The 23,755-nt window shown below is 42.4% G+C and overlaps 1 protein-coding gene across 1 annotated transcript in view; it reads left to right on the top strand.

The window, feature by feature from the left end:
- The first annotated feature begins 3,165 nt into the window (after nt 1–3,165).
- The window catches only part of LOC115482141 (5-hydroxytryptamine receptor 3A-like), a 31,881-nt gene continuing 11,291 nt past the window's right edge, over nt 3,166–23,755 (top strand). Inside the window, exons 1-5 of the mRNA XM_030221712.1 lie at nt 3,166–3,178; nt 4,150–4,316; nt 17,130–17,174; nt 18,236–18,345; nt 22,356–22,525. Of these exons, the coding sequence (XP_030077572.1) occupies nt 3,166–3,178; nt 4,150–4,316; nt 17,130–17,174; nt 18,236–18,345; nt 22,356–22,525 (505 nt within the window). The remainder of the gene's footprint in view (nt 3,179–4,149; nt 4,317–17,129; nt 17,175–18,235; nt 18,346–22,355; nt 22,526–23,755) is intronic.

The following is a 23,755-nucleotide window of genomic DNA, read 5'->3' on the forward strand; positions in this document are numbered from 1 at the left end:
ATCAACTACAATCTCTGCATCTGCCTTTGAGTGATACCAACATATAGGGAATTACAGTAATCTAGTTGTGACATAATTAAGAGTTGCACCAGAACTTTCAAAATGATTAGAGATAAAGTAAGAATGGACCTATCAAAGTTGTTTTAACTTGAAAAATGTTTTCTGAGATAAGGGTTTCTAGAAACACTTGAGGCTAGGCCATTAGCAAGCAGTGTTGTGCGATATTGAGTTACTAGTAATTCGTTACTGTAGTTAATTTCTTTCCTCCAATAATTAATAAAGTAGTTAACTATTCACTATCCCAGTAACTGTAATTAATTACTTTTGAAGAATAACTAGCACAACATGACATGACAGAGGATGTGGTTGGCATGAGTTGGTCAAACCTCCTTGAAATAAGTATCAAGATATTAAGTTATGCAGTATTCACATTGAGGTTGTATATAAGATGGATATTTTTCCTCTTAATGTACCATAAGGCTTTTACCATAGGTATTCTTGGATGTTGTATTGGTAAAGGAGAAGCAATTTGTTTCTCTAAGCAGATAACTGTAATCAGTAATCATTGAGAGGTCCTTTTACCAAGCTGTGGGGAAAAAAGGCCCTGTGCTAGCGGTATGGGCTGTTTTTCCCATATGCCATGGCCCTTTTTACCGCAGTGGGTAAAAAGCCTCCAGACAAACATGGTCATCCGGTAACAATTCTCTTACCGCATGACCATGAGACAGGGAGCCCTTGCCACCACCCATTGAACTGGCAATAAGGGCTTCCGCAGTAACTCAGCAGTAACTGGGCAGCACACAGCGATGCTCGATTACCACCGGGTTACCGCCATGCAAGCCATTTCCGAGGGTTTTCTTTTTTCCCAGAAATTATGTGCGCTCAGGGCAGAACTACCTCCGGCGGCTGTGTTGGGCCAGCGGTAGCCCTGACTTAGCATTCGGTAAGCCTGCATTTGGCTTACTGATGCTTTGTAAAAGACCCCCTTACTTTCCTAAATGAGTAATTTAATTGCTGTAACTAATTACTTTAAGCTGAGAACTAACTAGTAACTGTAATTAATTACTTTTTAAGAGTATCTAAGACAATGCTGCTAGCAAGCAGTGGAAGAGTGGAGTCAATCCAGGTGAGCTACTTAAGAACAGAAGCAAGGGAAAAGGGCCAGCTTGAGGACTTAGCAGTAACAGGACTAGGCAGAACATAACAAAACTCCCCAGGACTGCATAAGATCTCCCTGGAGCCCTGTAGCAGGGGAGGATAGGAGAGAAACGGGGTGTGGCTCCAATCCTCAGGGATCCTGAAGACACTAAGAAACATGCATTTAAATGCTGATAAATTTTGATCACATCTTGATACAGCAGTTCTAGCGAAACTCTGGCCATAGTCGATGCGATTAAATACCTGACAGTGGACAAGCACCTTTCACAAAAGCTAATTTTTTTGCTTGTGTGTTTTTTCTCTTTAAGTCGCATTTTTTGGTTCCATTAAAATTGAAGACAAGTGGAGTTTTAATAATCTGTTTTGGAAGGTTTTTGTTAATGCCTGTGAAGAATATTGACCCTGTTGAAATCCTGCCACCTCTAAAAGTTAATTATAGGGTGGAGGTAAGGTACTGAGGCTTTTCCCTTCCAATTTTTTGATTGTACTCCATCTTGAGGGTTGATTTGATTAAGTACTATTAAGCTCTAATTTTTACAAAGAGTCTTTTTGTTGAATGAAACATTTTGTCTCTTTCTATCCTCTTTTGTATTGGATACTTATCCAATCCTCAGGGAAACATAATGAGCACAGTCAGTGGCTGAGCAAGGTGTGCAGGAGTCTCTGAGGTTCAGCCTGGTTGACATGAACCCTGAGGACATGTAATTTCCTGTAAGAGGCACTTGGTAATGTTTTATGCCTGTTTAATTGTTTGGTGTAGTCAGAAGCAGAACCAGGCATGCAAGAGGCACTGAGACTCAGCTCTGCTCACATGCACACTGAAAGAATGTAAGTTAATGAAGATGTTAGGTACACTGAAACTATTTTGTTTAGCCTTCTGAGTTTCCTGTGTTGCTCCTGGCCATTTAAATCATTTGTGTGGGGCTATCCGAGGATACTCAGCAGCACTTAACCGAACATTGGCGCTGAATAACCCCTCTAACTGCCTATGCCAAAACCAGCTAGTATGTGTGTGTGGGTTCAGGGGCAAAGTAAGGGCAGAACATCAACTTAGTCGCTTAGCAACTATTTTCAATCCGCTAATCAACTAAGTAACCGCACAAAGTTAGAACAACAGAACAGCTGTCCTAGCTTTATGTGGTAAGTTAACTAGGCATCACTCTGAATATTGGCCAGTACCCAGTTAACTTCTGGGTCAGAGGTCATACCCAGATATTCAATGCTGAGAAGACCCATGCATGCCCTGGCATGCCACCTTGGGCTAAATATCGAGCCCATCCTTTTTATTAGACTAACAATATATTTTGGAGATACTTTTATAAAACAATCTTTGTATGTGAAGCATGTTTCCACATGAAAATGGTTTTTATAAAACTGTACAGGTGTATATAGCTCAACAGCCACACATACACCTTTGCATGGATTTTGCCCAGGCATTCCTTGGTGCATACTGGACTAGATTCTTTATATAGCACCTGAAATATTGGCACCAAAAATATTTCCACCTAGACATTTCCTGTTAACCGTGCCTAGATTTAGGCACGGTTGGCACGGTTTACAGAATACACCTAACGGTCATGCCTGCACCTAACTCTAGGTGTGTCCATTTACTCCAAGTAAACCTTTGTGTAAATACCAGCGCCTAAGTTAGGCCATGTGTGTAAATTTTTGGAACACTCACGGTCCGCCCATTCCACACCCTTGGCCATGTCCCCTTTTTGCAGCACACATTAGAATTTACATGCACCGCTCTACAGAATACGCCTAGCAAGTTGTGTGCGTAAATTCAAATGAATGCCAATTGGTGCTTGTTAAGTAGCAATTATTGGCACTGATTGGCTTGTTCAGTAATTAAATTGTGTGCACAAATCCAAAATATGACCGGATTTAAACTCGCAAATTTGGTTGTGCTATATAGAAGCCCAAATTTGGGCGTGATCCTGTGATGCATATACATTTACGGAATCTGGCCCTATGTGTGTATTGTATTTCAAAGAATGCAGGTACATGCGTCCTTGGAGTAAGTGTAAAATTGTGCATTACTGGCAGCAGCAGCAGTTCAAATTAAGGGCCCCCAAGCAAAATATCAGATAGGGCCCCTAAAGTAGGGGGATCCAACTCTGAAGATAAGGGAGTTGTTATAAATGGAGTGGAGGAGTGGCCTAGTGGGGTTAAAGCACCAATCTTGATGTCCAGAGGTGCCCAGTTGAAATCTCACAGCTGCTGCTTGTGATCTTGGGCAAGTCACTTAACTCTTTATTGCCACAGGTACAATCTTAGATAGTGAGTCCTCCAGGGACAGGGAAATACCCAGTGTTCCTGAATGTAACTCACCTTGAGCTACTACTGAAAAAGGTGTGAGCAAATCTAAATAAATAAAATTCGTCCTTCTCTTGACTCCCTCCTTCCCCCTGCTCTTCTCCTCTCCACCTTCACATCACAGAGGCTGCTTGGATAGAATTTACACCACTGGCTGCTTGGTTTTCATTTCCTAAAATGGCATAAGTCCCAACCCAGAGTTCGAATTAGCTATTTTGACCCTTGTGTTTGCCACACCTTTTCTTTAAATAAGACCTGCTGCTCTATAAATGAATCACACACACCTCTCCCCCTCATGGAAAAGATTCATGTATCAGAGACCACAGTCTGTAAATCAGAAACCCTGGTCTGTGGATAGCTGTGGATGCTTAGTTATAATGTTGGAGGATTATGATCCGTAGACACCAAAGTCTGCGTCAGATCATTTATTCTAGGAGAAATAGTCTTTTGCACCTTCTTACAGTGCCTGGGTGCTCCGGCTTCCTGTGTAGTTTGGTCACACTACTGATGAGCATGAGGTCTCTCTTATAAGCACAGAAGCATATCCAAGCAAACGTGAATAAATAGTCAACAGGAAGGCCACTGAGCGTGAAACAACAGGTCAGGAAATTAGCTTAGAAAAGTAGTAAGGTAATGTAATACCTGCACATGTTAATGCTCAATTCTTTTCAGCCACTGATGAAGAAATTTATGATTCTGCTAATACCATCAACTCCACCTACATTCAGCTGTTTAACCACTTGATGACTGGCTACAAGAAGGACGTACGTCCTGTACATGACTGGAGGAACACCACAATTGTGGAAATCAGCATCATAGTGCGTGCCATCCTCGATGTGGTAAGCTCTGCCCTTTGTTCATTCCTGCTTCTTTCTGCTTATTGCCTCTGTTGGATATGGCGTTGAAGGAGATAACAGAAGTGAAGCTGGCTTTCAGTTCTACTCCTACAGTTTCATTTTATGTCAAATGGAAAAGAGGAGTTAACACACAAAGAGGAAGCATAGGCTATGAGAAAAATATGAGATAGAAAGAGAGTAGTCCGAGAGAACTCTTCTACTCTCTGGGTAAAGGGAATCCTAGTTAGTAGCGACACTTGGTGGCTGGACATAGGGTCCTTCTTACCTGGGATCCAGAGGGAGTTGCAGTTTGAGGGCTGTAGCTGAGAACTGTTCCTACAATGGCTGGCCTAATTTGGGAAGGAGATATAATAAAAAGGGAAGAGGGGGAACCCAGATAATTGTTCATGAAGATGCATTCCAAGCTGCCACAGTTCCTTAACTGTATACATAACACACATATACCTGACTATGCTGTATCCTATTCTTTCCTCCATTGCCAGAATGCCTAGTGCCAGTAGGGTTAAGAGCCAATAGGTGAGAGACACAAAGAGAGAGACAGCATGTAAAACAGACTTTGCATGTATGCATGAAACTAAATTTAATAAATATCCCCCATCAATTCCATTCTTTGGACACAAAGGGCCTCTTTTACTACACCTCGCCAGTGATTCCCGGCAAGGCAATGCCAACAAAGTCTATTCAAAGTGAACGGGCTTTGTCTGCATTGTTGTGCCAGGAATCACTAGCACGGTTTAGTAACAGAGGCCCAAAATGTAAAAAAAAAACAACAGAAATTGGATGACTAGTTCAGCATCTATTGTAACTGGGAACTGGAACTAAGGAAGAAATCCCCATAGGTCCACCAGTTTTCCCTCTTATTTCAAGGCAGAAAAACAAAAAGGAGACATTCAGTGTAATGAAGGACTTTCCCAATAGAGGGCACTAGGATGCATTTAAGCTGAGGAAGGATGTAAATTACTGGAGGAGGAGGGGAGATATAGCGAGGACCGGCTGGGGCTGGTTCAGAGGGGAGAGGTTCCCAAGGGAGGAACTAGATGGTATAAAATCTCCCAGTGAGTTAGACTTGGAGGATCCCATGGAGGTGAAGGAGTATCCCTGGACTGAGGAAACAGAACTTATGATGAAGTGGTATCTTTCTCTAGAGATCCTGGGCAAGAGAATAGTACCCCCCTGCTCACACAAGTCAAGCAAATGAAGTGAATATTTAAACTGCTGTGAAATCTGTGCATCAAAATATCTTTATAAAGGCCCCACCTTGCTGTTGGTGACTTCCATGTACTAAGGACAAATTTATTGTCCTCATTCCACAAATTGCACTAAATGATAGCCACAAATTTTCCTTAACATCTCCCACTGCCCTCCTCCACTCTCTGCTAAATGACTAAATCCAAACCTTCAGAGAAGACTTTCAATGGTGAATCGTAACTGTGGGAAAATAGTTTCCCAATTCTGTTCATATCTCCTCAGAAATTAAACATATGTAAAAGAAGATGGGATTTGATATACTGCCTTTCTGTTGTTACAATCAAAAGTAGTTTACATATTATATACTGGTACTAATTTGGGCTTGGGGCAATGAAGAGATTGTAGTAGATCGGGTATCTTTAAATAACAATAAAAATCAGACAAAAGATTGCCAATTAATACTGTCAAGTACTAAGCATGATGTACTTAGGAACAACAAACATAGTTTGAAATGTCTATATGCGAATGCCAGGAGCCTAAGAAATAAGATGGGGGAGTTGGAATATATTGTACTAAATGAAAAATTAGATATAATAGGCATCTCTGAGACCTGGTGGAAGGAGGATAACCAGTGGGACACTGTCATACCGGGGTACAAATTATATCGTAGTGATAGGGTGATTCGGATTGGTGGAGGGGTAGCATTGTATATTAACGAGAGCCTTGAATCAAATAGATTGAAAATTCTGCAGGAAACAAAACACTCCTTGGAATCACTGTGGATTGAAATTCCATGTGCAAAGGGGAAAAGGATAGTGATAGGAGTGTACTACCGTCCGCCTGGCCAGGACGAACAGATGGATGCGGAAATGTTAAAGGAAATCAGGGACGCAAACAAACTGGGCAACACAATAATAATGGGGGATTTCAATTACCCGCATATAGACTGGGTTAATGTAACATCTGTACACGCAAGGGACATAAGATTTCTTGATGAAATCAAGGACAGCTTCATGGAACAGCTAGTTCAGGAGCCGACAAGAGAAGGAAAAATACTAGACTTAGTCCTTAGTGGTGCTCATGATCTAGTGCAGGGGGTAACGATACGAGGGCCGCTTGATAACAGTGATCATAATATGATCGGTTTTGATATTGGCATTGAAGGAAGTGAAACTAGGAAATCAAGTACGCTAGCGTTTAACTATAGAAAAGGTGATTACGACAAAATGAGAAAAATGGTGAAAAAAAGACTGAAAGGAGCAGCTCGCAGAGTAAAAAACTTGCATCAGGCGTGGATGCTGTTTAAAAACACCATCCTGGAGGTTCAGGACAAATATATTCCACGTATTAGAAAAAAGGGAAAAAAGACTAAACGTCAGCCGGCGTGGCTAAACAGTAAGATAAAGGAAATCATTAGAGCCAAAAAACAATCCTTCAGAAAGTGGAGAAGAGAACCAACTGAAAGTAACAGGATAGATCATAAGGAATGCCAAGCCAAATGCAAAGCGGAGATAAGGAGGGCAAAAAAGGACTTTGAGAAGAAATTAGCGTTGGAAGCAAAAATACATAGTAAAAATTTTTTTAGATACATTAAAAGCAGGAAACCGGCCAAAGAGTCGGTTGGGCCGCTGGACGAAAATGGTGTTAAAGGGGCGATCAAGGAGGACAAAGCCGTAGCGGAGAAATTAAATGAATTCTTTGCTTTGGTCTTCACCGAGGAGGATTTGGGGGGGACACCGGTGCCGGAAAGAATATTTGAAGCGGGGGAGTCGGAGAAACTAAACAAATTCTCTGTAACCTTGGAGGATGTAATGGGTCAGTTCAGCAAGCTGAAGAGTAGTAAATCACCGGGACCTGATGGTATTCATCCCAGAGTATTAATAGAACTAAAAAATGAACTTGCGGAGCTACTGTTAGAAATATGCAATCTGTCCCTAAAATCGAGTGTAGTACCGGAAGACTGGAGGGTAGCCAATGTTACTCCGATTTTTAAGAAGGGTTCCAGAGGAGATCCGGGAAATTATAGACCGGTGAGTCTGACGTCGGTGCCGGGCAAGATGGTGGAGGCTATTATTAAGAATAAAATTGCAGAGCATATACAAAAACATGGACTGATGAGACAAAGTCAGCACGGATTTAGTGAAGGGAAGTCTTGCCTCACCAATCTAATGCATTTTTTTGAGGGGGTAAGCAAACATGTGGACAATGGGGAGCCGGTTGATATTGTATATCTGGATTTTCAGAAGGCGTTTGACAAAGTGCCGCACAAAAGACTCCTGAAGAAATTGCAGAGTCATGGAATCGGAGGTAGGGTATTATTATGGATTAAGAACTGGTTGAAAGATAGGAAGCAGAGAGTAGGATTGCGTGGCCAGTATTCTCAGTGGAGGAGGGTAGTTAGTGGGGTCCCGCAGGGGTCTGTGCTGGGTCCGTTGCTTTTTAATGTATTTATAAATGACCTAGAGATGGGAATAACTAGTGAGGTAATTAAATTCGCCGATGACACAAAATTATTCAGGGTCGTCAAGTCGCAGGAGGAATGTGAACAATTACAGGAGGACCTTGCGAGACTGGGAGAATGGGCGTGCAAGTGGCAGATGAAGTTCAATGTTGACAAGTGCAAAGTGATGCATGTGGGTAAGAGGAACCCGAATTATAGCTACGTCTTGCAAGGTTCCGCGTTAGGAGTTACGGATCAAGAAAGGGATCTGGGTGTCGTCGTCGATGATACGCTGAAACCTTCTGCTCAGTGTGCTGCTGCGGCTAGGAAAGCGAATAGAATGTTGGGTGTTATTAGGAAGGGTATGGAGTCCAGGTGTGCGGATGTTATAATGCCGTTGTATCGCTCCATGGTGCGACCGCACCTGGAGTATTGTGTTCAGTACTGGTCTCCGTATCTCAAAAAAGATATAGTAGAATTGGAAAAGGTACAGCGAAGGGCGACGAAAATGATAGTGGGGATGGGACGACTTTCCTATGAAGAGAGGCTGAGAAGGCTAGGGCTTTTCAGCTTGGAGAAGAGACGGCTGAGGGGAGATATGATAGAAGTGTATAAAATAATGAGTGGAATGGATCGGGTGGATGTGAAGCGACTGTTCACGCTATCCAAAAATACTAGGACTAGAGGGCATGAGTTGAAGCTACAGTGTGGTAAATTTAAAACGAATCGGAGAAAATTTTTCTTCACCCAACGTGTAATTAGACTCTGGAATTCGTTGCCGGAGAACGTGGTACGGGCGGTTAGCTTGACGGAGTTTAAAAAGGGGTTAGATAGATTCCTAAAGGACAAGTCCATAGACCGCTATTAAATGGACTTGGAAAAATTCCGCATTTTTAGGTATAACTTGTCTGGAATGTTTTTACGTTTGGGGAGCGTGCCAGGTGCCCTTGACCTGGATTGGCCACTGTCGGTGACAGGATGCTGGGCTAGATGGACCTTTGGTCTTTCCCAGTATGGCACTACTTATGTACTTATGTACTTATGAAGGGTTAAATGACTTGCCCAGTGTCCCAAGAAGCTGCAGTGGGAATTGAACCTGATTCCCCTGGTTCTCAGGCTACTGCACTAACCATCGGCTACTCGTCTATTCCCAATGCAGAATAAGAAAGGGGCAACTGAATTAAGAGATTTTCCCATTTTGAGGTAATTTTATAGCTGAGATTCATATAAATAATAAGTGCACGCTATTCCTTACAGGTATCAGTACATTTTAATCATTAACAAATTTTTTTTTTTTTTACTTATTGGGATTTATTCACCTCCGTTATGAACAGACTCACCCAAGATGGTGTTCAGCAGGTACAGTTTGACATAAAACTTACAATTTTGTAAACAGCATAAGAATAGTAAATATGCACACAATACCCTTGAAAACCCTGGGGAATATCTGCATTTACATCTGCTGTTGGCACACACAAATTTGGGGGGTTAATTTATACACAGAAACATTTACTTTCAAATGTAAATTTCTTTCAACCCTTCCCCTAGGAACCGCTTTGCTCAGTTATGTCTGTACAGGTTGTAGTGTGATTTTAAAAAAAAATCACATCACAGAATGTGCAGTTCCTTTCATCAGGGGCAGCAGCACTTATCCTAGGATTCAAATGGTTGCTGCTTTTGAAAATGATTTTGAAGTGAGTGCTGCACAATTCAGTGACTTCCAGCACCCAATATTCTGCTTTCTTGTGACATTCATTCACCTGTTCCTTCTTGTTTCATGTGAAAATGAAGCAGGGAGAGAGTGTAATACTAGCTATTACCCCCTACCCCCCCTACAAAGTTCACAACTGGCTGAGGATGAGATGCTTGTCCCACTAAGGGAAGCCACCCATGCCTGCTCTACATGTTGAGAAATCTGACTCTGGATGCAACACACACAAATATACATATATACAGTGCAATCCGCTTAAGTGCAAGGGTCTAGGACCAAAGAAATGCATGCAGTTAACTGGAGCGTGCACTTAACCATTGTGACCCAAAGAAGCTTGACATCTGATATACAGTACTGTTTATTATTATATATACAGTATACAGTCTCCGTTAACTGACGTTAGGCTTACTTGAAGTAATCAGTTATAGTCCTCTGTACACTATTGGGTCTGTGAGTTCTATAGACTACGTCTGCCAGACAGTAAAAACTGTCATAGCACTGACATTGAGTGGCCTCCAGATAGGCCCGCATGGTGTTGAGACTCTCCAGCGCTCTTGCAAAAGTGACAAGAGGAAGTTGTTGAATTTCGTCAGCATGTGCCTTGCTGCTCATTTCATCCTCTGTTTCATAATCAGCCGTTGTTGCCTGTGTGTACGCACATATCTTGACATCAGTGCTGTCGTCAGCTGTTTTCATAATCACCAGCTACGTAGCGATGAAACTCCTCTTCAGTAACACAGGCTGGGATGTCAATAACCTGTTCATCTGACGCGTTTGCAACAGCTGCATCTGTTTTGTCCCTCTCCACATCCTTAGCAAAGCTTGCCCGCTTGTAGCAGTTCACAATGGTTGCCTGTGTAACATGATTCCAGGCTTCATTCTGCATATGTAGGGAATCCAACAGTGATAGATTACGAGCCAGTTCAACAGCACATTTATCCTTGCCAGTCTGGTCATCCATAACGCTCATCAGACAACGTAGCACAAGACCCCGTTAATGTTGTATGAAATTGGCTATTATGCCCTGATCCATAGGTTGGATCAGAGAGGTAGTGTTTGGTGGCAGGAAGACCACCTTGACATTAGACAGCCTGACATCATCCCTGTGTGCAGCACAATTATCACAAAGCAACAAAATCTGACGCTTTTGTGCCCACATTCTAGTGTCTAACTTCTTTAGCCGCTGCTTCCAAATTTCCCCAGTCATCCATGAATTTGCGTTAGCCTTGTATGACACAGGAAGTCGCTTAACTTTCTTGAAGCAATGGGGCTGTTTGCTCTTTCCAATGATGAGGGGTTCCAACTTCTCACTCCCATCCATATTGCAGCAAAGGAGGATTGTCAGTCGGTCCTTCGACGTTTTACCTCCAGTAGTTTTGGCATGCTTGAATGCAAGTGTTCCATCAGGAATCGCTCACCAGTAGAGATCGTTTTCATCAGCATTGAAAATGTCACAAGGTACAAACTCGTTCAAGATGGTAGAAAGAACTGAAACAACCCAATTCTCAGCACCAAAGTCATCAGCTTCTTGTTTCTCACCATGCTGTTTCTTGAACTTTATGCTGTTCCTCTCCTTCCATCTTTCCAACCATCCAACAGTGGCTTTGAATTCAGTTAGTCCAAGACTTTCAGCTAGCTGGATAGCTTTCTCCATAAGCAGTGGACCACTGACAGGAAACTGTCTGCTCCTGACTCGAGAAAACCACCGAAGAAGAGCATCTTCTACCTCCTCAGCTTTTCCCACCCGTTTTCGTTTCTGTTGTGGATTTCTATTGTTTTGCCAGTCTTCTAGGAGCTGGTCTTTCTGCTTTAAGACAACGTGAAATTTGACTGGGATTGACACCATATTCTTTAGCAATAGATGCTTGACTTTGTTTGTTTTCTAATTTTTTAAGAACTTCTATTCGTTCAGCCAGTGTTAAAGTCTTACAGTTCTGCCGCAACGATGACGACGACCCCAGTGTACACTCTAACAACATTCTTTTGCTTATTCTGCCTGTGGCAGTTAAAGGGGCGGTAAATTTGAAATCTCGTTGGTTGTCACGTGCCAATCGGCTTCCATATTCCATGCGCGCGCTTATGTGGAGTCTTTCCTGCAGAGGAGCGGTCTTAAACTATGCATATAAATGAATCTTGCACTTATCAGTGGTGCGCTAAACCAAAGTTTGTCCCCATAGAAATTGATGGTGTCAAAAACGGGACCGAAGTATGGCATGTAGTTAAACAGAGCATGCGTTTATCCGACGTGCACTTAAATGGAATGCACTGTATATATATATAGATGGATAAAAAGTGAAGAGGTTTAGGATCTGTCCTAATGAAAAAAGGAAGAACTTTCAGATGCCAATCATCAAAAGTAAACACGGGTGCTAGAGGCCATTAGTGCCATGCTAGTGCCCTCATTTACCAGTGCAGAATGATCAGAGGGGTCTAGCTCCACAGATGGCATGCAAATGTAGATAAGCTCATTTAAATGAGGTCACTTTGTGTTATTCTCCAATGATCAGAAAACAGCATCTGATTAAAAAGGTCCGAGCAGGCGTTAAGTTGCTGGAAGAGAGGATGTCCCATGATTTTCATGCTTCTCTCATGATTCTTTCTGCAAAATCTAGCAGGTTTGATTGGTTGTGGCAGCAGAAGGAAGCCCATGCAAGCCCTTGAGTGCTGGTTGTGAAAAACAGCAGACCTGAACCTGAAGTACACATTAACGTTCTTGTCCTGCGTCTAAATTTAAAGCGGCCATGTTTAAAAAAAAAAAGTATACATTAGCTTGCTTTAAAAAAACTCCAAAGCGCACATTAGCATCTGCTACTTGCACCTAAATATAAGTATCCAGAAAAATATGTATTTATTTAGGCTGCAGAAAACAGACGCCAATGTGTGCTACACTTTCGGTTTTTACCAGGTGCATGCACACAGCTGAACTTACCACTGAACTCTTGCATGCACCAAGCACAATCCTCCCACCAAACTCCCTAAAGCTCAAAGCTAAGAGCACACCTACAGTGGGGGAAATAAGTATTTGATCCCTTGCTGATTTTGTAAGTTTGCCCACTGACAAAGACATGAGCAGCCCATAATTGAAGGGTAGGTTATTGGTAACAGTGAGAGATAGCACATCACAAATTTAATCCGGAAAATCACATTGTGGAAAGTATATGAATTTATTTGCATTCTGCAGAGGGAAATAAGTATTTGATCCCCCACCAACCAGTAAGAGATCTGGCCCCTACAGACCAGGTAGATGCTCCAAATCAACTCGTTACCTGCATGACAGACAGCTGTCGGCAATGGTCACCTGTATGAAAGACACCTGTCCACAGACTCAGTGAATCAGTCAGACTCTAACCTCTACAAAATGGCCAAGAGCAAGGAGCTGTCTAAGGATGTCAGGGACAAGATCATACACCTGCACAAGGCTGGAATGGGCTACAAAACCATCAGTAAGACGCTGGGCGAGAAGGAGACAACTGTTGGTGCCATAGTAAGAAAATGGAAGAAGTACAAAATGACTGTCAATCGACAAAGATCTGGGGCTCCACGCAAAATCTCACCTCGTGGGGTATCCTTGATCATGAGGAAGGTTAGAAATCAGCCTACAACTACAAGGGGGGAACTTGTCAATGATCTCAAGGCAGCTGGGACCACTGTCACCACGAAAACCATTGGTAACACATTACGACATAACGGATTGCAATCCTGCAGTGCCCGCAAGGTCCCCCTGCTCCGGAAGGCACATGTGACGGCCCGTCTGAAGTTTGCCAGTGAACACCTGGATGATGCCGAGAGTGATTGGGAGAAGGTGCTGTGGTCAGATGAGACAAAAATTGAGCTCTTTGGCATGAACTTAACTCGCCGTGTTTGGAGGAAGAGAAATGCTGCCTATGACCCAAAGAACACCGTCCCCACTGTCAAGCATGGAGGTGGAAATGTTATGTTTTGGGGGTGTTTCTCTGCTAAGGGCACAGGACTACTTCACCGCATCAATGGGAGAATGGATGGGGCCATGTACCGTACAATTCTGAGTGACAACCTCCTTCCCTCCGCCAGGGCCTTAAAAATGGGTCGTGGCTGGGTCTTCCAGCACGACAATGACTCAAAACATACAGCCAAGGCAACAAAGGAGTGGCTCAGGAAGAAGCACATTAGGGTCATGGAGTGGCCTAGCCAGTCACCAGACCTTAATCCCATTGAAAACTTATGGAGGGAGCTGAAGCTGCGAGTTGCCAAGCGACAGCCCAGAACTCTTAATGATTTAGAGATGATCTGCAAAGAGGAGTGGACCAAAATTCCTCCTGACATGTGTGCAAACCTCATCATCAACTACAGAAGACGTCTGACCGCTGTGCTTGCCAACAAGGGTTTTGCCACCAAGTATTAGGTCTTGTTTGCCAGAGGGATTAAATACTTATTTCCCTCTGCAGAATGCAAATAAATTCATATACTTTCCACAATGTGATTTTCCGGATTTAATTTGTGATGTGCTATCTCTCACTGTTACCAATAACCTACCCTTCAATTATGGGCTGCTCATGTCTTTGTCAGTGGGCAAACTTACAAAATCAGCAAGGGATCAAATACTTATTTCCCCCACTGTATATTTGCCCCCCCCCCCCCCCATCCCTCCAGTACAGCATTGCCCAAAATGAGCACCTTTATATAACCAAGAAATCCCCAGGAGCAGCTGTAAATCCTGACATTGATCTCAGCAGAAATACACATGAAATTTTCCCTTCTGAAATGGGGAATGTATGTGTATATTTTAGCCCCACCCAAAACATGCCCAGATCATGACACTTGAAATATACACATATTCATGATTTTGATGTATATATCTTGGCTTTCTAAAAATGGAATTTAAACGTGGATGCAATATACATATCTAAATGCTGATTTATGTACATCCAAATCATCAATACATAAGTGTTTCCATACTGGGACACACCGAAGGTCCATCAAGCCCAGTATCCTGTTTCTAACAGTGGCCAATCTAGGTTACATACCTGGCAAGATCCCAAAACAGTACAATACATTTTATGCTGCTTATCCTAGAAATAAGCAGTGGATTTTCCCAAGTCCATTTTAATAATGACAATGTTAACAAAACTATGTAAGCCACATTGAGCCTGCAAATAGGTGGGATAATGTGAGATACATATGCAATAAATAAATAAATAAAATAAAATCCCATCCTCTTTATCATTTTTGTTGCCCTTCTCTGTACCTTTTCTAATTCCACTATATCTTTTTTGAGATGTGGTGACAGAATTGAACACAGTATTCAAGGTTCGGTCGCACCATGGAGCAACAAGGAAATAGGCTAAAACTGGATTCAGGCAGCAAACAAGACAGACAAGACAGGGACTGAGACACAAAAACAAATCAAGGCAGGAACTCAGGGGCAAGGCAGGGCTTGGAGCTTGGCAGGATCAGGAACAGGAACAAGGCAGGAACTGAAACAGCATCATGATCATGAACAGGAGCAAGACTGGAGCAGGCCCAAGTCTGAAGCTGGAACAAGGCTAGAGACCTCATTATGAAGGTGTCTGATGGGAGCAGGAACTCTTCCCAGGGGGCAGAAGTAGATCCTCAGCTGCCTCCCTGGAACAGCAGCATGCTGCCCCTTTAAGGGCAGCTCTTCAGCATGCGCACATGCGCACCCTAGGAGAGCTACAACCCAGAAGCACCTCACCACAGGATGCCGGAGGCAGCCGCACCACCCAATGCAGGCCCCAAACACTATGGGACCTGTTCTGTAAAACTACTATGCCAGGAGAAAAGGTGTGTCGGGGAAAAGAAAGGCACAGCAGAGCCATGACAAAATATCAACAGACAGTGCACTGAGCACAATTTAAATGACTTTGACTATTGACTCCATAATCTACATATTTCTGCAACTCTTAGTGGGGAAGAGTTTTAGGACTTGGTCCTTGAGAAAACTCATAGGTGGTAATACCTATTAAAAGAGCACCATAAAGACAAATTGTTGTTCATGAACTTTCAAGACCTACTACTACTACTTAACATTTCTAGAGCACTATAAAGTGTACGCAGCGCTGTACAAACACAGAAGAAAGACAGTCCCTGCTCAAAGAGCTTACAATCTAAATAGACAAAAAGTAAAGCATTTAATATTTAAGCAGTCAAGCACAAGAGAACAGTCACAGAAGGACTGAAGATGTTGAAGGGTGGTCAGTGTGATTAGGTGTAACTCTGGTTGGAGTAGTGGGAGAAGGTGATAGAAGAATAGAAATGGGTGAGGTAAAAGTAATGAGTGGGTTGATAGGGAGGTTATATAAGACATGTCACTCTAGGTGTGTCCCCTGGTCTTTGTATTTTTTGAAAGAGTGAAAAATCAATTCAATTTACCAGTTCTACATCATTTAGGATTTTATAGATCTCAATCATATCCCCCCCCCCCCCCCCAGCCATCTCTTTTCCAAGCTGAAGAGCCCTAACCTCTTTAGCCTTTCCTCATATGGGAGGAGATTTATCCCCTTTATCATCCTCACAGCTGATGTATGAAGAGGAGATAGGTAGGCTACAAAATCTATTTTATTGGTCCTATAAAGGGTATCACAACCATAAAGACTCCTGTTGGGAAAGACAATTTCCATATTGGTTCTAGGCCATGCCTCTGGTCTACTGTGATTCCATGGACATGGAAAGAGCAGAAAAATCTAGCCCATAGGTACAGAGGAGGCAGCAAAGGCTAGCTGCCTTGACCTCATCCTCCAGCAAAAAAAAAAAAAAAAAAAAAAAAAACCAATTGTATGCTACATGAATAAAATCTCCAATTTATACTAAATGTGCTATGTATTAATTCCATGGGGTGCTCCCTAATTCAGCACTACTAGAAAGGGTGCATAGCAGTTTTTTATTTACCTGTTCCACACCTCTCCTAATTTTATAGACCTCTATCGTATCTTCTCTCAACTATCTCTTATCTAGGCTGAAGAGAAACCTGTTTAACTTTTCCTCACAGGGGAGCTGTTCCATCCCCTGTATCATTTTGGTTGCCCTTATTATATCTTTTTTGAGAGGGATTAACCAGAACCATGCACAAAACTGAAGGGGCAGCTGCACCATGGATCAAAACCTTCCTTTTACCGGATGCTCATATTAGGGTAATTTAACTGACTGATCTTTTTTAAACACTTAAGAACATACGTATATTATCAAGCTCACTGTCAAAACCAACCCTGTTATATTCTACAGCATTTAGTACATGGCCAGACTTTCCTACTCTTGCTGGCAGTGTGAGCTAGAGATTAATGTACAGAACTTGAGATCCAGGTTCTAATCCCACTGCTACCACTCAGTGTCTGACCCTGACAACTGGTGAAGAAAGACTCCCATGTGTGACACCTACTGAGTCCTAAGAAACTCCTTATTTATTGTCACTCCATTCTGTCAAAATAATATCTTTCCTTTCTCTGGTTCTCTGTGTTTGCAGGATGAGAAAAATGAAATCTTGAGAAGTTACATCTGGTACAGACAGGTAAGCAAATGCAATTTAAAAAAAAAAATCCAGTCTGCAAATGCAAAGAGTGCTATTATAGCAGTCTGTCCTGTATTTATGGAAAGTCACTCACAGAAATTTACACAACTCTGTCTTGGGCTTTTACCATTTGTGACAACATACAACAAACCTCACATTCTCTCATGTAAGACTTTGTCTCTGAAGGACACTGAGGATCACAAAAGAAAAAGAATACTCCCATAAATATAAAATGGAAGAAGCTATTTCACACATCTGGCCTTGTGACATTTGTAAGAAAACTTTCTCTTCCTCTTTGTTCTCTGAATTTGTAATTTTTTCCCAAGGAAGATTTGCACTGTCTCTTCACCCTCTGAACTTGTGATTTTCCCTCATGGAAGACCTACTTGCTCTTTTCTTCTTTACCTTCTAAATTTGTCTTTTCGCCCCATGGTTATCAAATATCCTTTTCCTTTCATCAGTTCAGGATTTTCTGGTGACTCCAATCCTTGAAAACATTGAGAGTTGATCCTAGTTTCATCTCATTGTATTACTGGGAATTGTAGCCCTGCATTTCTTAGCAAAATCAAAAATACAAGTGTAGGAAATATAAAACTATCTGACTCTGTTTGTTATGATTTTGTCATTTGTGATCATCTTATTCTAGTTGACCATATGACAGAATTTTGGTGTACGTGTACCAAAGAGAGGCGCCAAGTTGACCCATCTTTCAGGAAAGGTTCATACGGCTCTGATTTTACTCCCATGCATACAGGCGCTTACAGTTCTAATTTCCTTATTGTATTCCTTAAGAAAAACAGAGCTACATTACTATACATGCAATGAGGTAAAACCAGGACTGAATCAACATGTCCTAAAAAAATGGAGCCAGTTAATGACCTTACCCTGAAACCCCCCAGTGTACAGTCGCATGGCTGAACTTTAATAAACTAAACCAAAGGAGGCTGTTCTTGCTTTGTCAAGCCTAAGTGGGTGAGGTATTAAGGGATTGCCATGCAAAACTGCCTCCATCCTAAGGCATCACTTTGAGCACATCATTGGGTTTCTCGCTTTCATTGCAGTTTTGGAGGGATGAATTTCTTACATGGGACCCGCAGAACTTTGATTGTATCGAGAACATATCAATACCCATTGAAAGGATCTGGGTGCCAGATGTAGTCATCAATGAGTTGTAAGTAGAAAGTTGAGTGTACTGATGAATTCATCTTATTTCAACTTGGGCAGCTCTATGCTCTTTGGCAAGCACAGTAAAGCAGAACTGATCTATGGTATAAGTAAATCTTTTAATAAACTTGAAACACTGGTGATTACAGTTCCCCTTTGTTTTTCTACCTGACCTTTTCCCTTTCCTATCAATATTGTAGTTCTTCCCAGTTCCTTTTGTGTGAGGTTATGTGGTAATCAGTCTTCAATGTGCCTTTCGTTATATCTTCCACTTATTAGATTATAAGCCAGTTAGACACACTGTTGATTGGCGGGATAGTAAATATTTTAATAAACTTGATGGTAACATTTGATATAACAACTTTCTGTGGTACAACCAAAACAATTTACAAATATGATATGCAGGTACTTTCTGACCGCCCAAGGTTTAAAGCAAAAAGGCAGCTAAAACGGCACTGAAGTGGCTATCTGGCTTTATTCAGTGCCAGATAGCCGGCTATCCAATGCTGAATATCGTCAGATAGCGGCTTAAAGATAGCCAGTTATATCGCGAGATATAATCGGCTATCCCACGATTTTTGAAACCCGACTGGCCAAATTTGGCACCATAATTGGTGGCCATAATAGCAAGAATAACTTTGGCCTGTCTCACTTTAAGCAGCCAGCGCTGAGTATCAGCGTGGCCGGTTAAAATCAGACCAGCCAAAGTTAAACTAGATATTCAATGCCGGAAACGGACCGGCTTTGGATATCTAGGTTTAGCTCTGACCACGGGAGACAGTCCGGCTATCTCCTGCAGTCTGAATATTGGAGTCTCTGCCTCTAGTAGGCTCACAATCTGTACCTGAGGCAATGGAGGGTTAAGTGACTTGCCCAGGGCCACAAGTTGCTGCAGCGGGAATTGAACCCAATTCTCCTGCTTTGCAGCCCACTGCACTAACTATTAAGCTACTCATCCATGCATATGGATCTATAAATCTCTGTAAAGACAGGGTACACAAGTTCTATTCTTAAAAAGGTTTCTGTTCCTGCCTTTAGTAGCCACAGCTTGATGTTAGATGTTGGGGGGGGGGGGGGGGGGAATCACAGTATTTGCAGGATTCTCAAAGCTCCACAAGTGCACTAGCTCCAATTCCCTTCAGCCTGTTACTGATCCCAAAAGCTTTATTGAAATTGTTTGATTGAGGACATTAAAAGGATCAAATGTATTGTCCAGAATATATCCTTGCCTTTATAGGGACCTTATGGGCCAGATTTATTAAAAAAAAAATTCCCACAGGCTCTGACTAGGGAAAGGTCTATGTGAAATAGGCCCTAAATGATGCAATTAGATATCAATATTTTCACAAGGTTTTCTCATGCTAGCATGACAACCCACATGTTATGGAAAGAAAGGTCTTAAATCGCAAGAGTCATAATTTTCTGATTAGTATGATACATGCTCATTAATCTGTAGGCTCCACAGTGATAAATCCCTCAGTATCACCAGTATCACCAGTGGTACCTCTTATTCAATATTTTCAGAATATACCAAAATAAAAAGCTCCTAGTACTCCATGGGAAAGCAGTTATATTCTAGTGCTTGGAAAAAAAGTAAAGACTTCCAGGTTAGGACATGTTCGGTTCCCCTGTACTTTAGAAATGGCTCTACTGAATGTGGAACTTTTGTAAAGTACATATAAGGAAGAGCAGGAATGTATGTGTACTTGTTGGACTGCACCGTGGGAGAGGCCATTTTACAAATGTGCACATGCTCTAAAGGAGCAGTATCAATATGGCATCTTCTATGTGTAAGGGTCAGCATTTACATGTAGAAGTGGTAATTTCACAAATTCCACATGTAACAAGTTGGCACTTACATGAGTAGACAATCCATTTTACAAACCTTTATTTAACTTATTTATAGCCCATACAATCCAACTATATGTGCAAGTGCCACCAATTATGTACTGAGGCTGCAATTTTTTGTGTGAGTGTGGAAGAAATAAACTTCAATGGACTAAGGAGAATTACTTCTTTAGGAGGTCTTTTACTAAGGCGTGCTCACGTTTTTGCTGCGCGCTAAAGATGTAGACACGCTAAATGTTAGAGATGCCAATGCATTCCTATGGGCGTCTCTAGCGCGCCCACAATTTTAGCTTGTGTAAAGTCCGGGCTGAAATGAGCATTTTATATAACACTGTGTGTGTGACTCTGAGCTGGTGTAAAACCTGATAGGGAATTTTTATTTTCATAGATGTGTATTCCTTATCTAAGTTGGGGAATACACATGTAGATTTTTGGCCTGCCCAAGTTATGCCCAAGCCTCACCCCCTTGAAAGTTCTGCTTTGTGTGTGGATCTCAACCATTTACATATGTATACAATCTCCATGTACAAATGTCGCTATTTATATGGGGAGATGCTTTTAATATAAAGCATCTCTGTACTTTCATACAGAATCACAAACACAGATGGAGTTGCCCATCAATGATGATGTATGAGTCTTTGGCTAAGTAACATAGGTAAAGTCTGTGGTTGATGAAATTGCAGCACTGGCCTTTCTTTTATACTTGTTGTCTATTGTTTTTTAAGCTCTGGATGGCCACTTTCCTCTGACCCTGTTCAAGGCCATGTCCTTCCAGCTGCTGTGTTTTAGGGTACCTTTGAAGCCCATGCTCTTCCTTGTGACCTTTGTCCATTTTTTTATTTGGCCATAAAGCACAACTTTGGAAACTCTTGTGCCTTCCATCTTTATTTAGGGGGTGTCCATTGTATCATTTTCCTCTTCTTTTCTTTCTGCATTTAAGTCTCATTTGTCAATGCATTGATATGCTATTACAATCTGCACACAGAGGAATGAGGCATCCATTACCTATAACAGGAACACAATACACAGTGGAATCTCTCACCACCACAGCACTATTTTGTTTCCTTGCATCTTGCTATGTCATAGATGCCAGCTTTCTCATTTGTTCCCTGTGCCCCTCTCTGCTTATGATCCTCCCCTACCCCACCCATTCATTCCCCTCTCTCTGCTCCCTACCTGCAATAGTTCCCAGACTATCCCCTTTATCAACTTCTGATGAGACAGGCCAAGGCTCCAGGCCTCCTCTTCATGAGCTGAAGGTGAGACGGGCCATCAATGTATTTATCGTCTTCCAAAGTTAGTCATTCTAAAAAATAATGTCAATTAACAAGTTGTGGGTAAAAACATTTTTAATGGACTAACTCAATTTATTTGGCTCTTTTTCAAGAGTTACTGTCATCCTCAAAAGCTGATCATGACATGTTATGTTAGTCTTTTAAAAGAGCTTTGATACAACCTGTTTCTTGACCTCTATTTCAATGTATTGTGGTGGACACACCCAGCAGTGACACGACTTTATTGAAAACAATATCAAACCATCTGGTGAGTACATCTTTTTTTGACAATTAGAAAAAAAAATAAAGAAATTGTGCATCCAATATTCAGCTGCTTGTGGTCAGCATTTTTTGAAATGCTGGCTGCCACCTGGAACTGTACCCAGATACTCAATACTGAACCATATCCAGAAACTGACACGGAATATCCAGGCACAAGATGGCCAACAGGAATTACTTGGGTACTGCCAATATTCAACAGCGGTGCCCAGATAGCTACTTGGCTTACTTAAGACAATCTTTTTTGCTGTCCTATGTTAACTATAGTTATCTGGCACTGCCACTGACCTGCCGAACTGCCCCAGACTATCATGCCTCAGTCATCAGAGTTAATATTCAGCGGCAGTCTCCAATTAGATGCTAGTTAATATCAGTATGTGGCCTGGCCAGTGTGATTTAACCAGGCAGGAGCCTCTCTTGTCTTAAATCACTTTCCATGTTGTCCTCGCTGTTTTCAAATATGGTTCCTAAGAATAAGAGAAAGTGAAATTTCCCAGAAAATAAGTGCTCCTGAATGCAGAAATCTTCCACTTATGCCATAGCTTTTACCACTAGGAATTGATATCACTATGAAATATTATTTTGTTAAAAGCTAAACTTCTGCTCACCTTTGTAGTGTGGATACTAAAATGACTCCAAACATTCCATATGTGTATGTCACCTCTGAAGGAAAAGTGAGGAACTACAAACCCATCCAAGCAGTGACGTCCTGCAGCCTTAACATCTATAACTTCCCATTTGATCTGCAGATCTGCAACCTCACCTTCGTCAGTTGGCTGCATGTCAGTAAGTTATCATTAGCGGAAAAGCAAATTGGGCTTTGTGATTCATCATCGTGTGACCATCCAGTTCATTTTCAAAAGAGAAGGCCGGTCATCTTCCGACACAAATCGGGAGATGGCCAGCCACCTCTCAAGGCTGGCGAAATCGGCATAATCGAAAGCTGATTTTGGCCGGCCTCAACTGCAGTCCGTCGCAGAGCCGGCCAAACTTCAAGGGGGCATGTTGGCAGGGTACAAAAGGTGGGATGGGGGCGTGGTACAAGATGGCCGGTTTCGCCTGATAATGGAAAAAAGAAAGCTGGCCCTTATGAGCATTTGGCCAACTTTACTTGATCCCTTTTTTTTCCAGTCCAAATCCCAAAAAAGTGCACAAACTGACCAGATGACCACCAAAGGGAATCGGGGATGACCTCCCCTGACTCCCCCAGTGGTCACTAACCCGCTCCCACCCTCAAAAAAACAACTTTAAAAACTTTTTTTGCCAGCCTCAAATGTCATACCCAGCTCCCTGACAGCAGTATGCAGGTCCCTGGAGCAGTTTTTAGTGGGTGCAGTGCACTTCAGGCAGGTGGACCCAGGCCCATTCCCCCCTACCTGTTACACTTGTGGTGGTAAATGGAAGCCCTCCAAACACCCCCCCCCCCAAAACCCACTGTACCCACCTGTAGGTGCCCCCCTTCACCCATAAGGGCTATGGTAATGGTGTAGAGTTGTGGGGAGTGGGTTTTGGGGGGGATTTGGGGGGCTCAGCACCCAAGGTAAGAGAGCTATGCACCTGGGAGCAATTTTAATGTTTTTTTTTAATTTTTAGAAGTGCCCCCTATGGTGCCCGGTTGGTGTCCTGGCATGTCAGGGGGACTAGTGCACTACAAATGCTAGCTCCTTCCACGACCAAATGCCTTGGATTTGGCCGGCCATCTCAAACCCGGCCATTTCTGGCATTTGGCTGGCCCCAACCGTATTATCAAAACAAAAGATGGCCGGCCATCTCGTTTGAAAATACGGTTGGCCCCACCCCTTCGCGGCGCTGTCCTCGGAGATGGGCGCTCTTAGAGATGGCTTGCCCCGTTCGAAAATGCCCCTCCATATGTCAAATTCCTAATGGTGTGGTTACATGGAGGAGGAAGACTGGCCTACTGATTAGAACAATGATGTGTGGGATCGGAACCGCAGATTCACTGCTTCTCATTGCCCACTAACACTCCTCATAACATTGGGCAATTAAGCTCTCTGG

Source organism: Microcaecilia unicolor, chromosome 12, assembly GCF_901765095.1.
Source record: "Microcaecilia unicolor chromosome 12, aMicUni1.1, whole genome shotgun sequence".
NCBI lineage: Eukaryota > Metazoa > Chordata > Amphibia > Gymnophiona > Siphonopidae > Microcaecilia > Microcaecilia unicolor.